At 40.7% G+C, this 22,719-nt stretch overlaps 1 protein-coding gene and 1 non-coding gene across 7 annotated transcripts in view; both read left to right on the top strand.

Annotated features, from left to right (window-relative positions):
* The window catches only part of MRTFB (myocardin related transcription factor B), a 201,601-nt gene that overhangs the window by 153,648 nt on the left and 25,234 nt on the right, over positions 1-22,719 (top strand). For 5 of the 6 annotated variants that reach the window (XM_037067753.1, XM_037067758.1, XM_037067755.1 and 2 more), the window contains 4 exons: positions 11,060-11,197; positions 14,244-14,491; positions 20,460-20,592; positions 21,397-22,443. In XM_037067753.1, coding sequence (XP_036923648.1) covers positions 11,060-11,197; positions 14,244-14,491; positions 20,460-20,592; positions 21,397-22,443 — 1,566 coding nt within the window. The remainder of the gene's footprint in view (positions 1-11,059; positions 11,198-14,243; positions 14,492-20,459; positions 20,593-21,396; positions 22,444-22,719) is intronic. The other variant, XM_037067756.1, reaches the window with a different exon arrangement.
* LOC119002090 (U6 spliceosomal RNA) lies at positions 15,981-16,087 on the top strand. Its single transcript, XR_005069674.1, has one exon. It is a non-coding gene; the product is annotated as a U6 spliceosomal RNA (small nuclear RNA).

The following is a 22,719-nucleotide window of genomic DNA, read 5'->3' as shown; positions in this document are numbered from 1 at the left end:
AGTTTTTTGAGGAATTGTGTTTACAGACAATAAGTTGAGGGAAAAGCCAAAAGTTTCTTGATGATTTGGTTTCTTTTTAAGATTTTATTTACTTATTTTTAGAGAAGGGAGGGAGAAAAAGAGGGAGAGAAACATCAGTGTGTGGTTGCCTCTTGAGCACCCCCTATTGGGGAGCTGGCCCACAACCCAGGTATGTGCCCTACCAGGGAATCAAACCAGCAACCCTTTGGTTTGCAGGCCAGCACTCAATGCACTGAGCCACACCAGTCAGGGTTCTTAATGATTTGCTTTATTCCAAAATGTCTTATGACATAGTGTCTCCTTAATTCTTTCAGAACACACAGACACCAGAATATTAAGTCTTATAGGAAGGTATTCAGATAAAAGAAACATTCCCTACAAAAAAGATTTTAATACATAACACGTAAGTAAAGAACAGATTTTCCAGGTACTTCTCTTAAAATTTCAGTGCTAAAATGTTAATGACCTTGAAATGTAGATAGTATAATACACCACCATGTTTTTCCTTTAAAATGTAGATTTTAATGGTGAAAACAATTCTCCTTTAATGTGTATTTCACTGTAGTCTGTAAGAGACTGAAACTGCTTTTCCTTGGACTTTGCTCTTGTCTTTTCAATTCTGATTAAAGTACAGCTGGAAAGGAATTTACCAAAATATTAAGGGAACACATCACATGTTGGAGCTCAGTCTATTTTATGCTTGAGCAACTCTTGAACAATGCAAAGCTGTAGAAAATTAAGAACAGCTAGCCACAAGTGGGTACCAGAAGCTGTTACACTGGTTCTTTTAATTTGAAGACTTTTTTCATCTCAGCAATTTCTTAAGTTATCTAATTAAGTTATTATAAACACACAGATGTTTTACTGCAAATGTGCTCTGACAAGGTCTGTGTTAATTTTCAAGCCTGTGCTATAAGGACAGAGCCTGTGCTGAATTCCAAGTTGTGCTGAATGGAAACTTGGTCAGTTACTCTTTGTATTTTCAGAAAGACAAGCTTAGAAAATTTTGTAAACTATCTACTATCTATTTTTTCCCATTGTATCAATAACTTTTAGGTAGACTACCTTTTGCCATGTAATATAGAAACCTTAGGTTTAAGGTAGAAAAGGGAACAAACAAGGTCCAGTGGGTAAGCGATGCACTCATACATTAAATAATCAGCATTACACTAACTTTTATTACATGTACTTACTGATGAAGGCCTGCATTGGGTATCAGAGATAGGAAGTGTAATTTCTTTTTTTTAATTGTATTTTTTTTCCATTACCATTTAGTCCTCTTACATCCTCCCCGCCAGCAATCACCACACTGTTGTCCATGTCCATGAGTCCTTTTTCCTTTTGGCTCAGTCCATCCACCCCCTCACCACCACCCCCCAACCCACATCACCTCCACCTTAGATTTCACCCTGCTCTCTATCTATGAGTTTGTCTCTATTTTGTTTGTTAGTTCAGTTTGTTCATTGGAGTCTACATACGAGTAGAATCATATGGTATTTAGTTTTCTCTGACTGCTTATTTCATTTAGCATAATGGTCTCTAGGTCCATACATACTATTGCAAAGGGTGAAATTTCCTTATTTTTTAAACTTCATTTATTTATTTATCTTTAGAGGGGAAGGGAAGGAGAGGGGGAGAGAAACATCAATGTATGGTTGTCTCTTGTACGTTCCCTACCGGGAACTGGCCTGTAACCCAGGTGTGTGCCCTGACTGGGAATCGAACTACGATCTTCTGGTTCGCAGGCCCATGCTCAATCCACTGAGCTACTCCAGCCAGGGTTGAAATTTCCTTATTTTTACAGTCAAGTAGTACTCCACTGTGTAAATGTCTCGTAGTTGTTTTATCCAGCCATCTACTGATGAACACTTGGGATGCTTCCATATCTTAGTGATTGTAAATAATGCTGCAATGAACATAGGGATGCTTATGGTCATTTGGATTAGTGTTTTGGGTTGCTTCAGATATATTCCCAGAAGTGGGATCACTAGGTCAAAAGGCAGATCTACTTTTAATTTTTTGAAGTAACTCCATACTATTTTCCACAGTGGCTGCACCAATCTGCATTCCCACCAACAGTGCAAGAGTTTCCCTTTCTCCACATCCTCGCCAGCACTTGTTTGTTGATGTATTGATGATGGCCATTCTGACAGGTGTGAGATGATATCTCATTCTGGTTTAATTTAACATTTCTCTGATGATTAGTGACATTGAGTGTCTTTTCATGTCTATTGGCCATCTGACTATCTGTATGTCCTCTTTGGAGAGTAGTGTATATTCAGGTCCTTTGCACAGTTTTTTCACTGAGATGTTTGTGTTTTTGGTGTTTCTTATCAGATGTAACGGTGAATATGTTCTCCCACTCTGTGGGTTGTCTTTTTTGTTTTTGTTGATTTCCTTTGCTGTGCAGAATTTCACTTTGATGACCCATTTGTATATTTTTTCTTTTGTTTCCCTTTTCTAGGGAGATATATCCAATAAAATACTGCTATGGACAATGTCCAATCTTTTGCTGCCTGTGTTTTCTTCTAGGATTTTTATGGTTTCAGATTAACATTTAAGTCTTTAGTCCATTTTGAATTTATTCTTGGGTGTGGTGTAAGAAGGTGGTCTAGTTTCCTTTTTCTGCCTATATCTGTCCATATTTCCCAACACTTTTTATTGACCAGAATATCTTTAGCCCATTGTGTGTCTTGCTTCCTCCATTAATTGACTGTTAAGGTGTGGGTTTATTTCTGGGTTCTCTATTCTGTTCCATTGATCTGTGTGTCTGTTTTTATGTCAGTATCATGCTGTTTTGATTACTATGGCCTTATAGTATAGTTTGATATTAGGTAGTGTGATTGTTCCAACTTTGTTGTTCTTTCTCTGTTGTTATGTGGGGCCTTTTGTAGTGCCATATACATTTTTGAAATATTTGTTCTAGTTCTGTGAAATACGTCATTGGAATCTTGATAGGAATTGCCCTGAACGTATAGATTGTTTTGGGTAGTAAGAACATGTTAACAATGTTCATTCTTCCTATCCTTGAACATGGTATATGCTCCACTTATTTGTATCTTCATTTTCTTTCTTCAGTGACTTATAATTTTCCTAGTACAGATCTTTTACATCCTTGGTTAGGTTTATTCCTAGGTATTTTTTTCTTTTTGAAGCAATTGTGAATGAGATTATTTTCTTAATTTCACTTTCTGTTAGTTCCTTATTGCCATATAAAAATGCAACTGATTTCTGGATATTAATTTTGCATCCTACTACTTTGCTGATTTCATTTATCAGTTTTAGAAGTTTCTTGATGGAATCTTTGCAGTTCTCTATGTACAGTATCATATCTGCAAATAAAGACAGTTTTACTTCTTCTTTTCCATTTTGAATACCTTTTATTTGTTCTTCTTGTCTGATTGCTATGGCTAGGACTTCCAGTACTATGTTGAATAAGAGAGGTGAAAGTGGACATCCCTGTCTTGTGCCTGATATTAAGGTGAACTCTTGTAGTTTTGCCCATTGAGTGTGATGCTGGCAGTGGGTTTGTTATACAAGGCCTTTATTATGTTTAGGTATGTTCCTTCTATTCCCTCTGTGCTAAGAGTTTCTATCACAAATGGATGCTGGATTTTATCAAATGCTTTTTCTGCATCTATTGATATTATAATGTTGCTTTTATCATTCACTTTGTTTATGTGGTGAATATCATTTACTCATTTGCAGGTGTTGTGCCAACCTTGCGTTCCCAGAATAAATCCCACTCGATCATGGCGTATGATCTTTTTGATGCATTGCTATATTGGGTTTGCTAGTATTTTTCTTTTTGAGGATTTTAGCATCTATGTTCATCAGAGATATTGGCCTATAATTTTCTTTCTTTCTTTCTTTCTTTTTTTTACTGTTTTTGTCTGGTTTTGGAATTAGGATAATGCTGGTCTCAGAAAATGAGTTTTGGGGCCTTCCCTCCTCATGAATTTTTTGAAATGGTTTGAGGAGGAAGAGTGTTAGTTCTTCCCAGAATGTTTGGTAAAATTCACCTGTGAAACCATCGATCTGGGCTTTTGTTAGTTGGAGGTTATTTTATTCCTGCTTCAGTTTCACTAGGCGTAATCTGTCTGTTCAGATTCTCTGATTCTTCCTGGTTTACTTTTGGAAGATTGTCTCTAGGAATTTATCTATTTCATCCATGTTGTCCAGTTTGTTGGCTTATAATACTCATAATATTTCCTTACAAACCTTTGTATTTCTTCGGTGTCATTTGTTATTTCTCCTCTTTCATTTCTGATTTTATTTATTTGGGTCCTCCCTTTTTCTTGATGAGTCTGGTTAAAGGTTTGTCAGTCTTATTTATCTTTTCAAAGAATCAGCTCTTGCATTCATTGACTTTTTGTATCATTTTTTGAGAATCTTTCATTTATTTCTACTCTGATCTTTATTATTTTCTTCCCTCTACTCACTTTGGGCATTGTTTGTTATTCTTTTCAAGTTCCTTAAAGTGTAAAGTTAGATTTTTATTTGAAGTTTTTCTTATTTTTTGAGAAAGAGCTGTCATACTATGAATTTCCCCTTAGGACTGCTTTCCCTTAGTCCCACAGATTTTTTATTGTTTTGTTCTCATTTTCTTTGTTTCAAGGTATCTTTTTATTTCTTCCTTTTCTCATTGTTGATGCATTCATTGTTTAATAACATGTCATTTAGCTTCCATGTTTTTGTGTGTTACTCCCGATATTGCATTCTTTTTTTCTGACATCCTTTTTTATGGTTTCTATGTCTTTTTTCATGCTTTTGAGTATCCTTATAATCATTACTCTAAATTCTTTATCTAATAAATTGCTTGCCTCCATTTCATCTAGTTCTTTGGAACAATTTTTTTGTCCTTTTCTGCTCTATTTCTTTGTCTTCCCATTTAGGCTGCTTCTTTGTATTTGTTTCTGTTTATTAGGTAGATCTGCAAAGACCCTGATGCAGGCCTTTTTCAGACACCTCTTGTGACTGGCCCTGGCCAACCTGTTGTAGCTGTCAGCAGTCCATAGCTTATGGCTCCCACTTTTGGGTCTGTTTCTGTGCAGAAAGAAGCAATCTGCACATCATGGCCAACATTTACCAGCACCAGGCATGGGGAGGGTCAGCTGAAGTCTCAGAGCTCCCAGAGATCCACCTTAGTTGCTAAACTTAATCACTGATATGCCCACAGGCTATACTGAGGAGCCCTGCTTAACCTCTGTGGGGATGGAGGGAGCAAAGTAATTCCTGCTGGTGGGGGCTAATGCTTCCTCTCAGGCTGATGCCACTCGGAGAGGAGTGCTCTGCCTGGGAAAAATAGCTTCTGCCATATGAGGGAATGACTCAGCACTGGGATCCTGGCAGCTGTTCCTGCAGTTGTCTCCCCAGAGCCACCAACCCCAGACTCTTCTCATGCAGCCCTAGTCTACTCTGCCCTCCCTCTGCCAAAGCCCAGGGTAAGTGGCTGCAAATGAAATTTTGTGCATTGACGCTTTAAGAGGCTCTCCCTGTCTTCTGTCTCTCCCTGGCAGACAAAAACCCTGCTACTTTTCACAGCTGGATGTTATCTGGGTTCCTTTTCAGCTCTGGTGCTATTGACTGGGGAACCTAGCCTGGGGTTTAGACCCTACACTTATCAGGGGAACCCCCCAGCCACTGAAATATCCCCCCAGAACTTAAGCTGCTGCCCTTGGAAGCCCAGCCAGCCCTCTGGCACACCCTTCACACTCCCTACCAGTTACGTTGTGCTGAAGTGGTTTCTCCTGTCTGTCTGGTTATGGGGCTTCTCTCTCTAGCCAGGGTTCAGTTGATTACTCAGGGTGATTTCTCTACAATTTAGTTGTAATTCCAGATTGGTCCTGGGAGGAGGTTAGTGTAGCTTCCACTCACTCCTCTGCCATCTTGGGTCTCCGACTGTAATTTCTTTTTTTTTAATATATTATATTGATTATGCCATTACAGTTGTCCCATTTCCCCCCCCCTTCATTCCCCTCCACGCTGCACACCCCCTCCCCCCCACATTGCCCCCCTTTAGTTCATGTCCATGTGTCACAAGTTCTTTAGCATTTACATTTCCTATACTATTCTTGCCCCGCCCTGTCTATTTTCTACGTACCATCTGTGCTACTTACAAACAAGTGGTTAGTTGTAGGTGATATGTTTTAACAAAGCTAGCATTACATAAAATATCCATCTATCTTATTAACTGCCTGAAGCACATGTTTTTGATTTATATTCATGTCATTCATTGACTAGTGCTCATTTTATTTGGGGATTGACATATGGAAACAATATTTTTTAAATAGTTGCATTTTGAATTTATTTGCATATTATCAGCGTAATTAAGATCTCTGCTGCATTCTAAATTAACAACACATTTTTACTGATCTTAAATAAACAACACAAAGAAAACTTGTTTTTACTTACCTAGTTTCTATCCCTTGAAATTGCATAAAGGAATTCTAATAAAAAAGGAGCTTACCAGGGGACTTCTGGCCAAGGTGGAGGTGTAGGAACATATACTTTGCCTCCTCACATAACCAAAAGAAGGACAACAACAATAAAAAATAACCAGAACTGCCAGAAAAGCAAACTGTATGGAAGTCCAACAACCAAGGAGTTAAAGAAGAAACATTCATCCAGACCAGTGGGAAGGGCGGAGACGGGCAGCCAAGGTGGAAAGGACTCACAGCAAGGCAGCAGCTAGAGGATCAGGGAGGGCAAGGAGGCAGCTGGCAGACTGAGCAGTCCCATGTTTACATGCAGATAAACCAGGAGGAAGAACTGGGGAGCGAGACAGATAGCACAACCCAGGGTTCCAGCGTGGGGAAATAAGGCCTCAAAACCTCTGACTATAAAAATCTGTGGGGGTTGCGGGAGCAGGAGAAACTCCAACCTCAAAGAGAGTTTGTTGGAGAGAACCACATGGTCCTAGAATGTACACAAACCCACCCACCTTGGAATCAGCACTAGAAGGGCCCAATTTGCTTATAGGTAGCAGGGGAAGTGACTAATAGCCAGCCAAAAGCAGAGCAAGTGGTACTGTTTCCCCTCAAACCTCTCCCCCACATACTGCACCACAACACAGCTACATGGGTTGCCCTACTCTGGTGAATACCTAAGGCTACACCCCTTACTACGTAACAGGTCCACCAACACAAAAAAAATATGGCTCAATGAAAGAATAGATCAAAGCTCCAAAAATAGAACTAAGCGATGAAGAGATAGCCAACCTATCATTTGCAGAGTTCAAAACACTGGTGATCAGGATGCTCACAGAAATGGTTGAGTATGGTCACAAAATAGAGAAAGAAGTGAAGGCTATGAAAAGCAAAATAAAGCAAAATGTACAGGGAACTAACAGTGATGGGAAGGAAACCAGGACTCAAATCAACAATTTTGAACATAAGGACGAAGTAAACATTCAACCAGAACAGAATAAAGAAACAAAAATTCAAAAAAATGAGGAGAGGCTTCGGAACCTCCAGGACAACTTTAACTATTCCAACATCCACATCGTAGGGATGCCATAAGGAGAAGAGGAAGGGCGAGAAATTGAAAATTTATTTGAAAAAATAATGAAGGAGAACTTCCCCAATCTGGCAAAGGAAACAGACTTCCAGAAACCCCAGGAAGCTCAAAATCTCCCAAAGAAGTCAGACCCAAGGAAGCACACACCAAGGCACATCATAATTACATTACCCAAGATTAAAGATAAGGAGAGAATCTTAAAAGCAGCAAAAGAAAAGGAGACAGTCACCTACAAAGGAGTGCCCATCAGACTGTCAGCTGATTTCTCCAAAGAAACCTTGCAGGCAAGAAGGGGCTGGAAAGAAGTATTCAAAGTCATGAAAGGCTAAGACCCACATCCAAGATTACTCTATCCCACAAAGCTATCATTTAGAATGGAAGGGCAGATAAAGTGCTTCCCAGATAAGGTCAAGTTTAAGGAGTTCATCATCACCAAGCCCTTATTATATGAATTGTTAAAGGGACTTATCTAAGAAAAAGAAGAAGGTAAAAACCATGAACAATAAAAGGGCAACAAACACAACTATCAACAACTGGACCTTAAAAAACAAACTAAGCAAACAACTAGAACAGGAAGAAAGTCACTGAAATGGAGATCACATGGAGGCTTATCAGAGGAGTGGAGAAGGAAGGGGAGAATGAGGGAAAAGGTACAGGGAATAAGAAGCATAAATGGTGGGTACAAAGTAGACAAGGGGAGGTTAAGAATAGTATGGGAAATGTAGAAGTCAGAGAACTTACATGTACAACCCATGGACATGAAATAAGGTGAAGGAATGATGCTGAAAGGGGTGCTGCAGTGTGGAGGGGAATAAAGGGGAGGGAAAGTGAGACAACTATAATAGGGTAATCAATAAAATGTATTTTAAGAAAACAAAGGAACTTACCAGACAACAGTGATTGGTCCTTAGCAAGTAATACCATCTTTTCAGAAGGAAGCAGTGCAGACCTGAAATGTTATAAAACTTTAGTCAGCCTAAATATTTGCTCTATTTTTTCTTTTGTATTTAACATATAAATAACCACTGTTAAACAGTTTTTTCTGACATATCCTTTCATGATGTAATGATCATTACTGGCAGTCTTGACACCTATAACTTGTAATGAGAACAGTGACCAGATCCAGCAAAACAAAGCAAAGTTTGCAGCATTTTTGTTTCTTTGGAGAAAAGATTCTGAACCATTTTCAGATACAATTTTGATAATATATAAGGTGAACTTAGGTCTCAGTGGCAATTTAAATATATTTAAAGCACTCTTTAAGATTTTTAATGATTGTTCAATGTACTGTGAAACAAAATAAGTGTAGTATTTTTATTGCTTGGATCGTCTTTTAATCCTTTTTAGAATACTGTCATTTCAGAAGCATTGATATCTAGATTTTTATTTATTTATTTTTTTGGTAACTCTAGCCACTAGGATCCTAACATTTAGATATGATCCAAGATTTTGGAGGGTCCTTTTTAAGGCACATAAATAGGACTGGCACAATCTAAATCAGAGTTCAGACATTTCTCCCTTTTAAACCAGAATTTATTTTCAGATTAGGTAAAGTTAATCATTGGTTTCTCAGTTGACTTAGTCTGGTGTTACGTTGGAGTGTGTGGTTTTCTGGATAACAGAGTCACACTGAAATACCAAAAGAGGTATTCAGTTGGGCATATTGGTAGTCAAGGCTGAAGTCAGTTAGGCAAGGTCTAGAAATAATAGGCAAAATGTTTTCATAAATACTACAGTTACCACCACATTCATGCTCCTGGGTTATTTTTCAGATTTTTAACACTGACTGCTCTCAAATGCACCATTGCTATCAAATCAGCCAGTGAGATCTGGACTGGTAAAATAGCTTGCTAGGTTAGTAGATTTTATCCACAAAGAAATATATATTTAAAATTCAAATATCTGATTCTATTTCATATGCCAATTTTTAATAGCCTAGGAGTGTTTTTCTCCTGTGTAAAAATTTGTACAGAGATAAGTATCCTCATTTCCTAAAACTATGCAAAGTGAAAGGAAAACAAATACCATAAAACCCTACCCTTAAGGCAGTGATCCGCTGGCTGTCACCTCTGACTTCGCATCAGAGGTTCATTGAGGAGCTGGCTGGCTCAGGGCCATTTGGGGCCAGAAGTCAGCCTGGAACATGGGTGTCAAAACTTTTGGATAAGTTTTCTCATTTCCATTTGAAAATTAAATTGAGTATAACCATCTTTAGAAAGTCCAGTCTTATATATTGTCGACATTTACAGTCACTGATAATTAGTTAAAAGCTAAAATACATGGCAAAAGAAAAGACCTCAGGGAAAGTGCCGACATGGCCAGGCACAACTAATTACACACACATACAGTCTCAGCAGGCTTAATTAAGAGTGTGACCTAGCATGAGTACAGCCACAAGGGATTTCCATTCACCCATTTAAAAAATATTTATTGAGTAACTACTATGTGCCAAGCTTCATATTTGTTGTGGCTAATAGCCCTCTGACTTTCCAGGTCATTTATTTTAAGGAGGGAAAATACAGTTTGATATTTTTAAACCCAAGTATTTCAACAAGAGAACAGATTTTGATGGGTGTGATGAATTGAAGAGTTGTTCAGAGAAGTGTAAGTGATAAAGGCATGTTTTTCCTTAGGCTAAGGCTGATGATAATAAGTCCAAGTAGTAACGGCTAGGCAACATTTAACTAATTTATTGGAATAGTAATATCTCTTTCCAGTAAATGAATACTTAAAGTCTTCTTAACGTAAATTGCTGATGGGAATAGGTTTTTAGGTGATTGATAAAAACCCAAAGAGCTTTCTGTAGTTTCCTTTGTTAATATGTTACTCCAAATTAAGATTGAATAATTAATTGCCTGGGTAACAAATTAGTGTCTTGCTTTTTGAATGTGAACGTACTGTCAATGAAATAAGTCAATCTTACCAGAATACATTCTTCAAATTGTCTTTGTCGCAAGAACGGGGGAAAGAGTTAAGGAGTACTAGTTGGGTTTGGAGGTAGGAGCGTAAGCTATACGGCACGTTTAAGGACACAAGCATGGAGTGGAAGCTTCTCTCCAGACCCGGCCTGACTGTGGGTCTGGGTGTGGTGGAGGAGACGCATCAGGCCCTGTAACAAAGACTAAAGATGACATTTAAATTAGCCCGGATTAGTGTGACCTGTTTGGCAAGAAAACCTTGTGAATACCATGTATTGTTGTCTTCATTTTTACAAGAGTCTTGAACTTGTTTTCTGCGAAAAAAGGGCAGTTCTGACCAGTGTTTTCTGAGAAAACAGTACAGTTAGTCAATCTAGCCCTGGCTTTTCAATACTGTTGAGGCAAAGACTAAAATAATTGGCTTCACGGAGGTAAGGCACATTATCTCTCCCTTTGGGTCTCAGGCATAACAGTATATTTTCCTTTTGTTTCTTTTGTACTAGACTTTCCCTTAAGTGAAGTCACTACCTTATAATTCTGGTTTTTCTATTTTTACTGTCATTGATGTCACAGACTTGTTCCCTTTCTGCCTTTTTCACCAGTTTACTTCAGTGTCCCCAGTAGTTCCTGAATTCTTGAAAACTCCTGCTACTACGGATCAGCCCCCCACAAGGTCCACAGCTCCTGTGCTCCCCACAAACACTGTGTCCTCAACAAAGCCTGGGCCAGCACTGGTGAAGGTGAGTACCCTGCATGTGCACTAGTTTGGGTGTCTTCACTTGTGACTGTTGTCTGTCACTCCCTGTGGAAGACAAAGGCATGTGTCCACGTTGCCCAGCCTGCCTTTTAGCCTGGAGCCTTGAAAACAAAATCATGGGAGGACTTGCTAGACCAGGCCCTAAAATTTGCAGCTGCCACCTTCAGCACTGCGACCATAGTCACAGAAGAGCACACGTGTGGTCTAAGACTGTTGGGGCAGTGAGAAAGGTTGTAGGAATCACTCTCTCAGCAGTGCCCAGTTCTGGTCCCACCGGGCCACGAGGGCAAGACGAAGGGGAGTAGGGTGAGGTGGAGGTGCTTTCACACAGCCCACAGGAATCCTGAATCTCACAAATGGATGCCTTTAGCGGTGAGATGAATTTTGGACTTTGTACACAAGGTTTAGCTCAGTGGTATTCCAGATATATTACATGATAGGTTAAAGGTTTTATAGAAGCAAATACTTCTTTTGGTTTAGCAGATTTGGCCTGATGAAACTTGGTTTGTTCTTCAGATAAGCTGCAGATTTGTGGCAGTGTTCCTGCATTTTACTTGGTCAGAATAATTCAGTTAGAATAAGTCCCAGGACAGATAAAAATGTTTAATATACAGTACCTTTTTAAAGTTTTTTGAAGTGTACTTAAAACTGCTAAATAAAGTGTGGGTGGTAGATAAACTGCAGAATAGTTTAATCATTTCAGATGTGGCTTTTGCCAAAACTAGCAGAACACAAATCTCAAACGTTCAAAACTAAGAAAGAATGTTAGAGAGCGAGCTAACCCTCTATTCAGTCTCCTGAAGTCCAGCCCAGCCTTTTTCTGCCATCTCAGTCAACCCATTGCAGCCTCTTCAGAGGCAGTTAGCCTGGTGCATTCCTCATCTCCGTCTGTCCCTGGGCCTGTCCTTGGAACCTTCCTGGGAGAAGGTTCTCTTACCACTCCTGGCTCTCTTTGTCAGTGTGACCGAGACTGTGTGGCTTCAAGGGCATACAGTAGTGTATTTCACCATCTTCCATCACTTGGTATTGGAGCCAGAAATCCCAGAGGGTGGCAAGTGGCAACTGTTTCAATAGAATCAGTTTGTACCTCCCCTTCCCACATCCCCAAGCACGCGCTGCTAATGGCACAGAAAGGGTTTGAGTGCTAACCCGTCTTTCCCTGCAGACACTGAGAATTTGTCCTCTGCCTCTCCTAATCTTTGAAGTTCTGCTATTTGCTAGTGTCTGTCTTTAAGGAGGGCTTCCGTTCTAGGGCAAGAGGCATTGCTTAAGAATGTGAGATTTGGGGGTTAGGGGGGAACCCTGGGACTTTACTAGGGGAGGGAAGGACAAGTACATACTAGGAAACAGACCACAATTCTTTGGGTTTTTCTATGAGGAAAGCTATTTCCTACCCTCACTTCCTGAAAGAATAGGCATGTGCCTACTGGCTAATAGGTGATAGCAGATTTGGTCTGAGGAATACTGGCTCTTATGTTTCTGTCCCCTTCTTGGTCATCAGGTTCCTTCCTGATGGTGGCTGGGCCAGTTGTTTTACTGTTACATATCACTTAGAGACAAACCCCCATAACCCAGACCCCGTTCATTGGTATGTTCAGTTTGAGAAGACTAAAAATGAAATATGTTATTGATACCAACATAAGCAGGTAACAGTGAATTGATTAATACTGTGAGATTACAGGAGGATTTTAAGCGGGCAAGGGTATTTTCTGACATTGTGATTTTTTTTTTAAGTACCTGATAATTCAGTGCTTATTTTAAGTGATTTCTAATGGCATGTACATTCATCATTAATTTGTTCAGCAGATATTTATCTAGCACCTTCTGTTGCCAGGCAGCGCTCTGGATATGAGGAGTCAGTAAAGCAGTGATGAAAACACCCCAAAGCACCCCCCCTTGGTTAGGAATGGGAGGTAAACAGACGACAAAACACAGAGTGGGCCGGCAGTGGGGAATAAAGTGAGGAGGGAGGGGCTGCTGAGGAGGCAGGGAGACGCGTCTGTGTTTCAGAGTGGTTGGGCAGCATGAGCAGGTGGCGTCTGGGCAGAGATGTAGAAGAGGTGAGGGCGTTGCCAGGAGGGTGTCTACGGCTAAAAAGTAGATATGAAAAGTGACGATTTCTGGTCTATAGAATATGGTGATTTTTATTTTCTTCTTTATTTTTTAAATTTCCTCCTTCAAATATGAACATATATAACAGGATCACAACAATACCCACATTTAATGTAGTGCTTCTCAAAGTTGTCTTATTGAGTATTTTACCTAAGGAAGCTTAGGAATAATTTCCCATACCTTATTGTTTTGTTGATGGACTTTTTTATTCAGATGAAACTATAATATGAATACTAAAAGCAGAAAGTGATCTGATAACTTATAAATGGAGGAAGAAAACTCAGAAAAAAGTCATCTGATTCTTAATCATAAGATGGGGGTCTCACACTCCATTTTCAAAATAAAAATATATTTCTTAAAAAAAATTTTTAAACTCATATTTACATTACTCTGTTTTTATGTGTATATGTCCTGTGGAAATACATAGTTTTTATTCTGCTTTATTTTCCTTACAAGCATTTTTGGTTTTACATATTCTTTATTGATTTTAATGACTATAAAATATTATGGCTATAGTAAACTATATTTTATCTTTTTCTCTTGTATATGTAATGTATGACTTGTTTTTCACTGGGGGATAATATATGTAAGCACTTAGCAGTGTGTCTACACAAAAAAACTCAGAGCTAATGTTTGTTGAATTTGAACAGATAATGCTAAGCTGGGCATCTTGCCCTTAGTCTGAAGGAACAAGGCAGCAGGAGAAATAAGTTCTTAGGAACAAGATTTCGTGGTCAAGGGTACATGCATATGTTTTCCTAGCTCTCGAAATGTGTCTGGTACCTTGCCTTCCCAAGTGGCTCCACCAGTTCTGAAGCTGCATTGCTCTTTCATTTCAAATCCCTGAGGCACAGTAAAATAGACTGCATGTGGCGGCATCTTTAAAAATGTTCTTCCTCTCTTTTTCTCACAAATAGCAAAGCCATCCTAAGAATCCGAATGACAAACACCGTAGCAAAAAATGCAAAGACCCTAAACCACGGGTAAAGAAGTTGAAGTACCACCAGTACATTCCACCAGACCAGAAAGGTGAGAAGAGTGAGCCGCAGCTGGACTCCAACTACGCCCGCCTGCTCCAGCAGCAGCAGCTGTTCCTGCAGCTACAGATCCTGAGCCAACAGCAGCAACACTACAACTACCAGACCATCCTGCCTGCACCACTCAAGTACGGGCGGGGGGCAGCGCTGGCTTCTAAAGTGGATTGTGCTGTGGGTTTTTTTATGAGGACCCATTAGTTACTGAAGGTTGGATGTTGTGATTTATTTGTGCTTAATGACCATTTTCATTTTATTGCCATCAAAGCTCCGCATACAGGGTCTGAAGTCAGCATAGTGAAAATAGCCTGTGTGCTGTTCCAGTTTTTGTCCTCCAAAGTAGGTTCTGAATTTTTCAAGTTAGAGGGGACTTTTCAAAATTACTTATCCAGGAAAGGTTTGCCTAGTATTAAATGCTAAGAAAAAAAGCATCAGAAGTATAAACAGTTGTTTGTTTGTTTTAAAAAGCATGACCATAAAAACTGGAGCGGTCAAGAAAAGTTTTATGAAAAAGGCAGGATATTTATGTTGGAAAGGGCCTTAAACTTGGGAAGGGACCCTCTAAGCAGTGGGGAATGATGAGAGTGCAAGTACACAGTGCAATGCCTGTTTACTGGGTTGTGAGGAAAGTGGCCTGTTAAATAATGAATATGATTAAATTGTAAGAAAAGTAGAAGACAGAATTGAGTTGAGCCAGTGTCTGGAGGAACATGAAGTTGGGATGACTCTAATCTTGATGTGGTAGATGTTTCCGAGGGCCGCACTGAGGTGGTCAAGTCAACGTGCGGGGAGGAATAGGTTGACCCCAGTACTGAAGGGGATGTGGAAATGGGAAAACTAGTTAGAAATTTTGCGGTAAAGTAGATGCAAGAAGATAAAAGGACACTGATAATGGAAATGAAGGAACAGGATAGATATTCCAAAAGACAATGAATAAAACATCTTTGTGACCAACAACCATGAAGAAAAAACACACCTGTAAAGTTTGAGCCCAGTCAAGGAGGGACAGAGGGAGTGAGTTCTGACAGTTTCTGAGATTCAGTCCATAGCAAGACAGCTAAAGGAAACTTCTAGTTATACATCCTCAATGCGCTTTTTCTGAGAAACAGATAAAAATGCAAAGTCCCTGTCCTTCATTTTGTTCACTTTTTAGGAGAAAGGGATATTTACATTCAACTTGAGAAAAAAAATGTAGAAAAAGATAAAATCTCATACAAGGGCCCTGGCTGGTTTGGGTCAGTGGATTGAGCACCAGCTTATGAACCAAAGAGTTGCCAGTTCAATTCCCAGTCAGGGCACAGGCCTGGGTTGCAGACAAGGTCTCTGTAGGGGGTGCTGGAGAGGCAACCACATATTGATGTTTCTCTCCCTCTTTCTCCTTCCCTTCCCCTCTCTCTAAAAATAAGTAAATAAAATCTCTTTAAAAAAAGATGCTTCTAAAGAAAAAATCTCATGCAAGGAAAAATTATTCTCTATGATCAAGCCCCTTGATTTGTAATCACTTGAGTTGTAGACACTTATTTTCTACATGTATGCTAAGCATTCCTCTGTGGGAAGCCCCTGTTTTCTAGGAGTAGAAAACAATCAAAACTCGCTCAGAACTTCTCTAAGAAATGTCTTGTACTTGCTTTGGCAGCACATGTACTAAAATTGGAACAATACAGAGACAATTAGCGTGGCCCCTGTGCGAGGATGATATGCAAGTTCGGGAAGCATTCCACATTTAAAAAATAAAAAGAAATATCTCCTCATATACTAATGATTATCAATTCACTGTTTTCTTTCAAGAACCAAATATGTCAAGGAAGTTTAGACCAATTAGTCGTTCAGACCTTCCTGTAAAGCACTTAAATCTGTATCAGAGCACAGAGATAAAGAAGGGAAGAATCTTGTAGCATGTCATTATTTTGAGAGCAGGCAGGCCTGAGAGAGCTGCTGACATTGGCAGGGGACCGGGAATGCGGAGAGCTGGAAGAGCATCAGACACAGCCACTGCTTCACGGCTTTGTCCAGGTCCCAGGGAGGCGTCCCCACCGGGCCGCCCTCCTTGGCACCATGATGTAACAGCGCGATGGCTCCTGCTCTGTGTGCTCATTAGGATGCCCCATGCCGTCATCGTCATCCGCAGTTACTCCAGGAAGTTTGATATTATTGACCCCATTCCCAGACGAGGAAACAGTTCAACTGAAAACCCATAAAAGGATTTTTTTGTGCTGTTAATGAAATAGTCTTTCCTATAATGAAATAAATTGACTACATGGGACCAGCTTCATGGATGGGAAGAATACATCTGAGGTGCACGGTTTCTGAACTCGAGCAGTTCTCTGTCTTTCGATCAAGGCTTCAGTTCCCCGCTCCTCCTGAAACATTCCCGGCACTGAAGTAACCGAGCCAACCCACCCAAGAAAAACATCGCACAAAAAGATACAGGAGCCAGGAGAGGGAAAGATCACTGATTTTTCAGTATTATTTCACTACACAAAGACTGAACACCGGTTCTGTTTAACTTCAGGTCCTGAAAGTGGAGATGCTATTTTCTAACATACTTTGTTTTTACCAAAATTCCATTACAAGAAACTAAATGTGGAAGTCCTGTAGTGCCCACAGTAGTGGGATTTTCTTGATAGTGCAGCCCTTGGGTGCTGTGGAAGGAGCAAGAGCCTGAAGACACGGGGCTGTAGTCCCAGTACGGCGCCAGCTGTGCACTGGGAGGGCCTGGGAGGTCAGGCCACCTCTCAACTTCAGGTTTCTCACCCACACAGTGATCACATTCATCACCCACTTCTTCCTCCTGATTTACAGGAAAACCCGATCAACTCGTTTCTCTTATTTTAAAGGTTGATTAAACACCAGACTCTTCATCATGGCAGCCAAGTGTATTATAGAATCTCATCCAAAATGACAGCATGAATAGACTAATTCATTGAAGTCATGCATTTGCAAGAAGATGATCTCATTCATAATGGAACAAGAGTTGGTCGAGGGGAATCTTACACTTTTTACTTAGTAAAGCACAGATGTGCATTACATAAACAGGTATATAGTACAATTATAGTGTTAAAATTTCATAGGGAAAGTAATTAGGGAAAAGGTATTTAAAAAGGCTCCTTGCAGGGACAGTATTAAACATAAAATTGAGACACTTTGTTTTAAATAATTTTTTTTCATAATTTAAAAATAAAATTTGGAAGTTGACTTTTTAGAAATGAGAATAACAAAGTATTTGTCAATTCATCCAAGCTTCAAGAAACTTCATTTCAGATACTTCAGGTATTTAACTTCAACAAAATTTAAAGCAGGTTTAAAAAGACTCATCTAAATGTAAAGAGTTAGCTGTTGACACGGCCAGAACTGGCTTCAGACGTGCTCACTTGAGAAAGCTTATCCGACTGTGGACCTTACCCCACGTGCACCATCACCTCAGGTCCCTAGTTCAGAGCACGGAATTCGGAGTCTCTTTGGCTTCAGTGCCAAGGCTTATACAATGGTAAAGCCTCAGGCTGCAGTGGAATTGACTGTGTGGTGTCAGCCATCATGTTACCTTTCTTTAATAGGTGTCAACCATGAGAAAAGGAAATGCCATTGTGGCCAGGAGTATCACAATCGAAAGAAGTCAGAGAGGACCTCAGTTTTTTCTGGTCAGGCCTTTAAGGAAATCAGTACAAAGGCACCTAACTCTTGTACTAACCAACATTTTTAATAAGCTTTAAAAAGTGCAGTATAACTTACGTACAGAGAAATGTGTAAATCATAAGTGAAATTGATGACTAAGTAAGCATCCCCTATAACCACCTAAATCAAGAAATGGAACATTGTCAGCCGCTTTTGGTGACTGCCCTGACTTCTATCCCAGGGACTAGTTTTGCCTGCTTTTGAATATTGTATAAATGGAACCCCACCTGTGTGTCTGGCTGCTTTTGCTCATCATTGTTTGTGAGATGCATCTTTATTGGTGCAAATAGCAGTTCATTTTTATTGCTGTCTAGTGTTCTATAATTTATCCATCCACCATACTCTTGACAGACAGGTGGATTGCTTCCAATTGGGGCTGTTATGAAAACTGCCGTAATAAATATTCCTAGTGTGCATCTTTTAACTGAGAAATGTATGTCTTTGTCAGGTCCCTGTGTAGGAATAGAATTGTTGTGGCAGCAGATAGGCGTGGGTTTTTGTTTAGTAAGTACTATGAAAATTCTCCAAGGTGGTTGTGCCAGTCCACAGTTCTACCAGCTTTGTATGAGGAAGAGTTCTGGCTGTTCCAAGTAGTTGGTATCAGCAGCCTGCAATATAGCAGCAATCTTTCTGGGTGTGCAGTGCTATTTTGTTGTGCTTTTTATTTGCATTTTTCTCATACCTGTTGAGGTTAAGGCTTTGTTCATGTATTTATTAATCATTTGGATATGAGGTCTGCCTGAAAAAAGTCTAACCATTGTTAATATAATGAGAACAGCTTACACAACATCGATGTAACCTGGAAGCCAAGGAAAATGGACTGGAAAGCACATGTGTGAACAACGACAACTTAACTGTACTAGTCAGTGGGGCCAGTAGACACCATTGAGGGAGCTTGTGTCTGTGTGGCCACCGCATTCAAAAGGACTGAGCAAGCAGAGCAACAAATCTGCATCAGATTTTGCGTTAAGCTTGAACATTTCTCCATAAAATCTGTTTGAATAATTCAGAAGGCCGCCGCTATGGGCAACTGGTGATTGGCAGATTCATCACAGCAACACACACGTTCATGCATCATGTCTTGTGCAGTTTTTTGGTGAAATGTCAAACCACCCAGGTGACTCAGACCCCCCTACAGCCCAGATTTGGTGCCCTGCAACTTCTGTTTTTTCCCAAAACTAAAATCCCCTTTGAAAGGGGAGAGATTTCAGACCATTGATGAGAATCAGGAAAATAGGATGGGACAGCTGATAGCGATTGGGAGAACTGTGTGAGGTCCCAAAGTGCCTACTTTCCAGGGGATTGAGGCATTATTGTCCTACGTACAATGTTTCTTGTATCTTTTTCAGTAAATGTCTCTATTTTTCATATTACAAGCCTAGATGCCTCATGGACAGACCTCATACTTTCTTGTGATATGCTTACTCAGGACTTTCCCTTTGAGTCTGCTGTCTTTCTTACTGATTTGCAAGACTTTATATATTGTAAATATGAGTCTTTTGTGAGAAAAAATGTATTGTTTTTCCTATGGCTTGACCTTTCACCCTCTTAAAGATGACCCTTTTAGCTAGTGCTTTTGTGTCCTATTTAAGAAATCTTTTCCTATCCAAAGGCCATGAAGACATTATCCTAGTTTTCTTTAAAAGCTGTATTGTTTTCAAAAGTCACACTCAGGTTTTAGGGGATGATGTGAGGTAGGGGTCAAAGCTGGAGCACTGTTTTTCCCTGTATGAACACCCAGTTTGGCCCAGTACCATTTAGTGGAACTGGGGTGCCATGTCACCTTGGCGGGGCGGGGGGGGGGGCTGTTTCTGTGTTCTCTGATCTCTCCCATCCATCTGTTGTTCTGTCTTTGCACCAGCACCACACCATCTGAGTAACTGGCTTTTTCGTAAGTACTGGTATCTAGTGGTATGGCTCTCCCAGCTTTGCACCTTGCTTTTCTTCTTCAAGGATGCCATGGCCATTCTTGGTCCTTTGCATTTCCATATAAAGCTTAGAACTGTTTTATAAATTTCCACCAAGCAAGCAAACAAGCAAAACCTAAGCAGGGGTGTCCAGCCTGCAACCTATGAGCCACATGTCGCTCAGGATGGCTATGAATGCAGCCCAACATAAGTAAATCACAAATTTACTTAAAAAGTTATAAGATATTTTTGTGATCACATTCCTCAGTGTATTTAATGTGTGGCCCAAGAGAACTCTTCTTCGTCCAGTGTGGGAGAGACACCAAAAGGTTGGATACCCCTGGCCTACAGGGATTTTTATTGGGTCCTAATTAGATTGACATCTTTACCAGACTGAGTCTTCCCATTCATGCCCATGGTATTTTTCTCTTTCTAAGTTAACAGTCAAATTTTTAGTATAAGCGATATCAAATCCAGAAATTATTTTTTTATAAACTCTGATTTTCCTTTTCTTTTGAAGGCCTCTCAATGACAAAAACAACAACAGTGGGAATTCAGCTTTGAACAATACCGTACCTAACACGGCAAGACAGAATGTGTCTGCTCCCATGAGAAAGCCAGGACCTCTGCCTTCCAGCCTGGACGACTTAAAGGTGATAATTCCAAGCAGAGTGTATTCACCCACATGTACCACAGAAATGTAAATGGTTTGCAAGGTTTGTCTAGGTAGTTTTCAGCAGATGGTTAACTTTACCAACAATATGATAACCCTCATAGAGGCACTTTCCTTTTACATGCATTAAGTTTACCATATCATTATAGTGACCAGTAATAGCTCTCATTTATTGAGTATATAATACCATGTGCCAACACCATACCTGTTCTGATTCCAGAGACAGATTTCCCCCTACTCATTGCCAAGTTTGGGAGAAGTGGGGAAATGTGACATAAGAATGTGACCTCCAGGGCCAGCCTTTCTGGGTTTCTAAGCGAGCTGAGCCTTCTGTTACCTGAGGCAGCTTGGGCTGGTGATTCACCCTCTCGCCACCTCGATTTCCTCTTCTTTAAAATGGTAATAATAACACCTACACCTCATGTGAAGACCGAGTGGAAGAATAAAGCACTTCCAACTGTGTCTGGCACACAGTAATTACTCAATAAATGGAGCTGCTGTCATCAACGTTTCTAGTAGTAAATCTTTTCTTTGACACAACAGAAATTCACTCCTAAAAATTCTTGCTTTGTTATTTATTACTGGCCTTTCGGTTTCTTCAGCTCTGTAATTGTGTGTGTGTTTCTGTGTGTCAAAAAGGAAAAAAGAACTGTCCCACTTTCAGGTATGCAATAATACAGAGTTGTCTGCCCGATGTAGGCCCCATTCCTGGTCATAAAACTGTCCTGTGGGTTTGTCAGAAAGCTTTAATACCAGAAGAGAGCTGATTTGTTTGTACTTCTAGGTATCAGAACTGAAGACAGAACTGAAGTTAAGGGGTCTTCCAGTGTCAGGCACCAAACCGAACCTTATCGAACGCCTGAAACCCTACCAAGAGATGAACAGCAATGGCGTTGCCGCTGATGGCATTGTGGCAGTGTCAACATCTGCCATCGTCACCAGTAACCCGGAAATCACCATGGCGCTGCCAGTAACCACACTACAAAACTGTGTGACTAGCTCAGGCTCCACCTTCAAGGCAGAACTGCCATCTGCTGGAACTGGTGATGCAGCCCATGTGGAAACTGTCAACTCGCCTCTGCCGGTCTCACCGTCTCCTTCCGAACAGTCCGGTCTCAGCACCGAGGACACAAACATGGCAGACACGTTCACTGAGATCATGACCATGATGTCACCTTCTCAGTTCTTGTGTTCATCTCCTTTGAGAGCAACAGGTAATGAAGACAGCCTAAGTCCCACCAGCAGCACTCTGTCCAGTCTGGAACTGGATGCGGCTGAGAAGGATCGCAAGCTTCAGGAGAAAGAGAAGCAGATCGAAGAGCTAAAGAGGAAACTGGAACAAGAGCAGAAGCTCGTGGAAGTTCTGAAAATGCAGCTTGAGGTTGAAAAACGAGGGCAGCAGCAGCAGCAGCGGCGGCCACTGGAACCCCAGCCCGGTGCCCCAGCTAATTCTGTCAGCCCGTTAGAGCAGAAGCATGGCAGTGTCAGTTCCTCCATTAAAGATGAGACCTCTCTCACTGACTGCTCCAGCCCCAGGCAGCCTGTCCCGGGAGCCAGCCATTCTGTAGGCCAGCCTGTCTCTACAGGTGGCCAGACCCTTGTTGCCAAAAAGGCTGTGGTGATCAAGCAAGAGGTGCCTGTGGCCCAGGCAGAGCAGCAGAGCATCGTCCCACAGTTCTACGTCAGTTCCCAGGGACAGGCACCGCCTGCTGTTGTCGCTCAGCCTCAGGCTCTGCTGACCACGCAAACTGCTCAGCTGCTGCTCCCAGTGTCTATCCAGGGCTCCAGTGTCACCTCAGTGCAGCTCCCCGTAGGCAGCCTCAAACTCCAGGTGTGAAGTGTGTCTTCTAACTACGTTGCCTTGAAGCCTGCATAAAATGAACACTCTGCTCGTGACAAATACCTGAGCTTTTTCATAAATGCATCCAAATCAGGCTTCCCAGTTGCAGAAAACTGTCCGGCGGGGGGGGTGGGGGGGAGACTGGGTATTCAAAAATTTGAATCATCGGCACTGTTTTTATATAGGGTGCTTTTCTATTTATGGTACCTTTTACCTTTAATGAACACAGTATAGTACACGTAGTCATTTTCAAATACCTATGACATT

This window comes from Sturnira hondurensis, unplaced genomic scaffold, assembly GCF_014824575.4.
Source record: "Sturnira hondurensis isolate 20B ecotype Veracruz unplaced genomic scaffold, ASM1482457v3 Scaffold0017394, whole genome shotgun sequence".
Classification (NCBI taxonomy): Eukaryota; Metazoa; Chordata; class Mammalia; order Chiroptera; family Phyllostomidae; genus Sturnira; species Sturnira hondurensis.
This window is presented reverse-complemented; position numbering and strand designations above follow the sequence as displayed.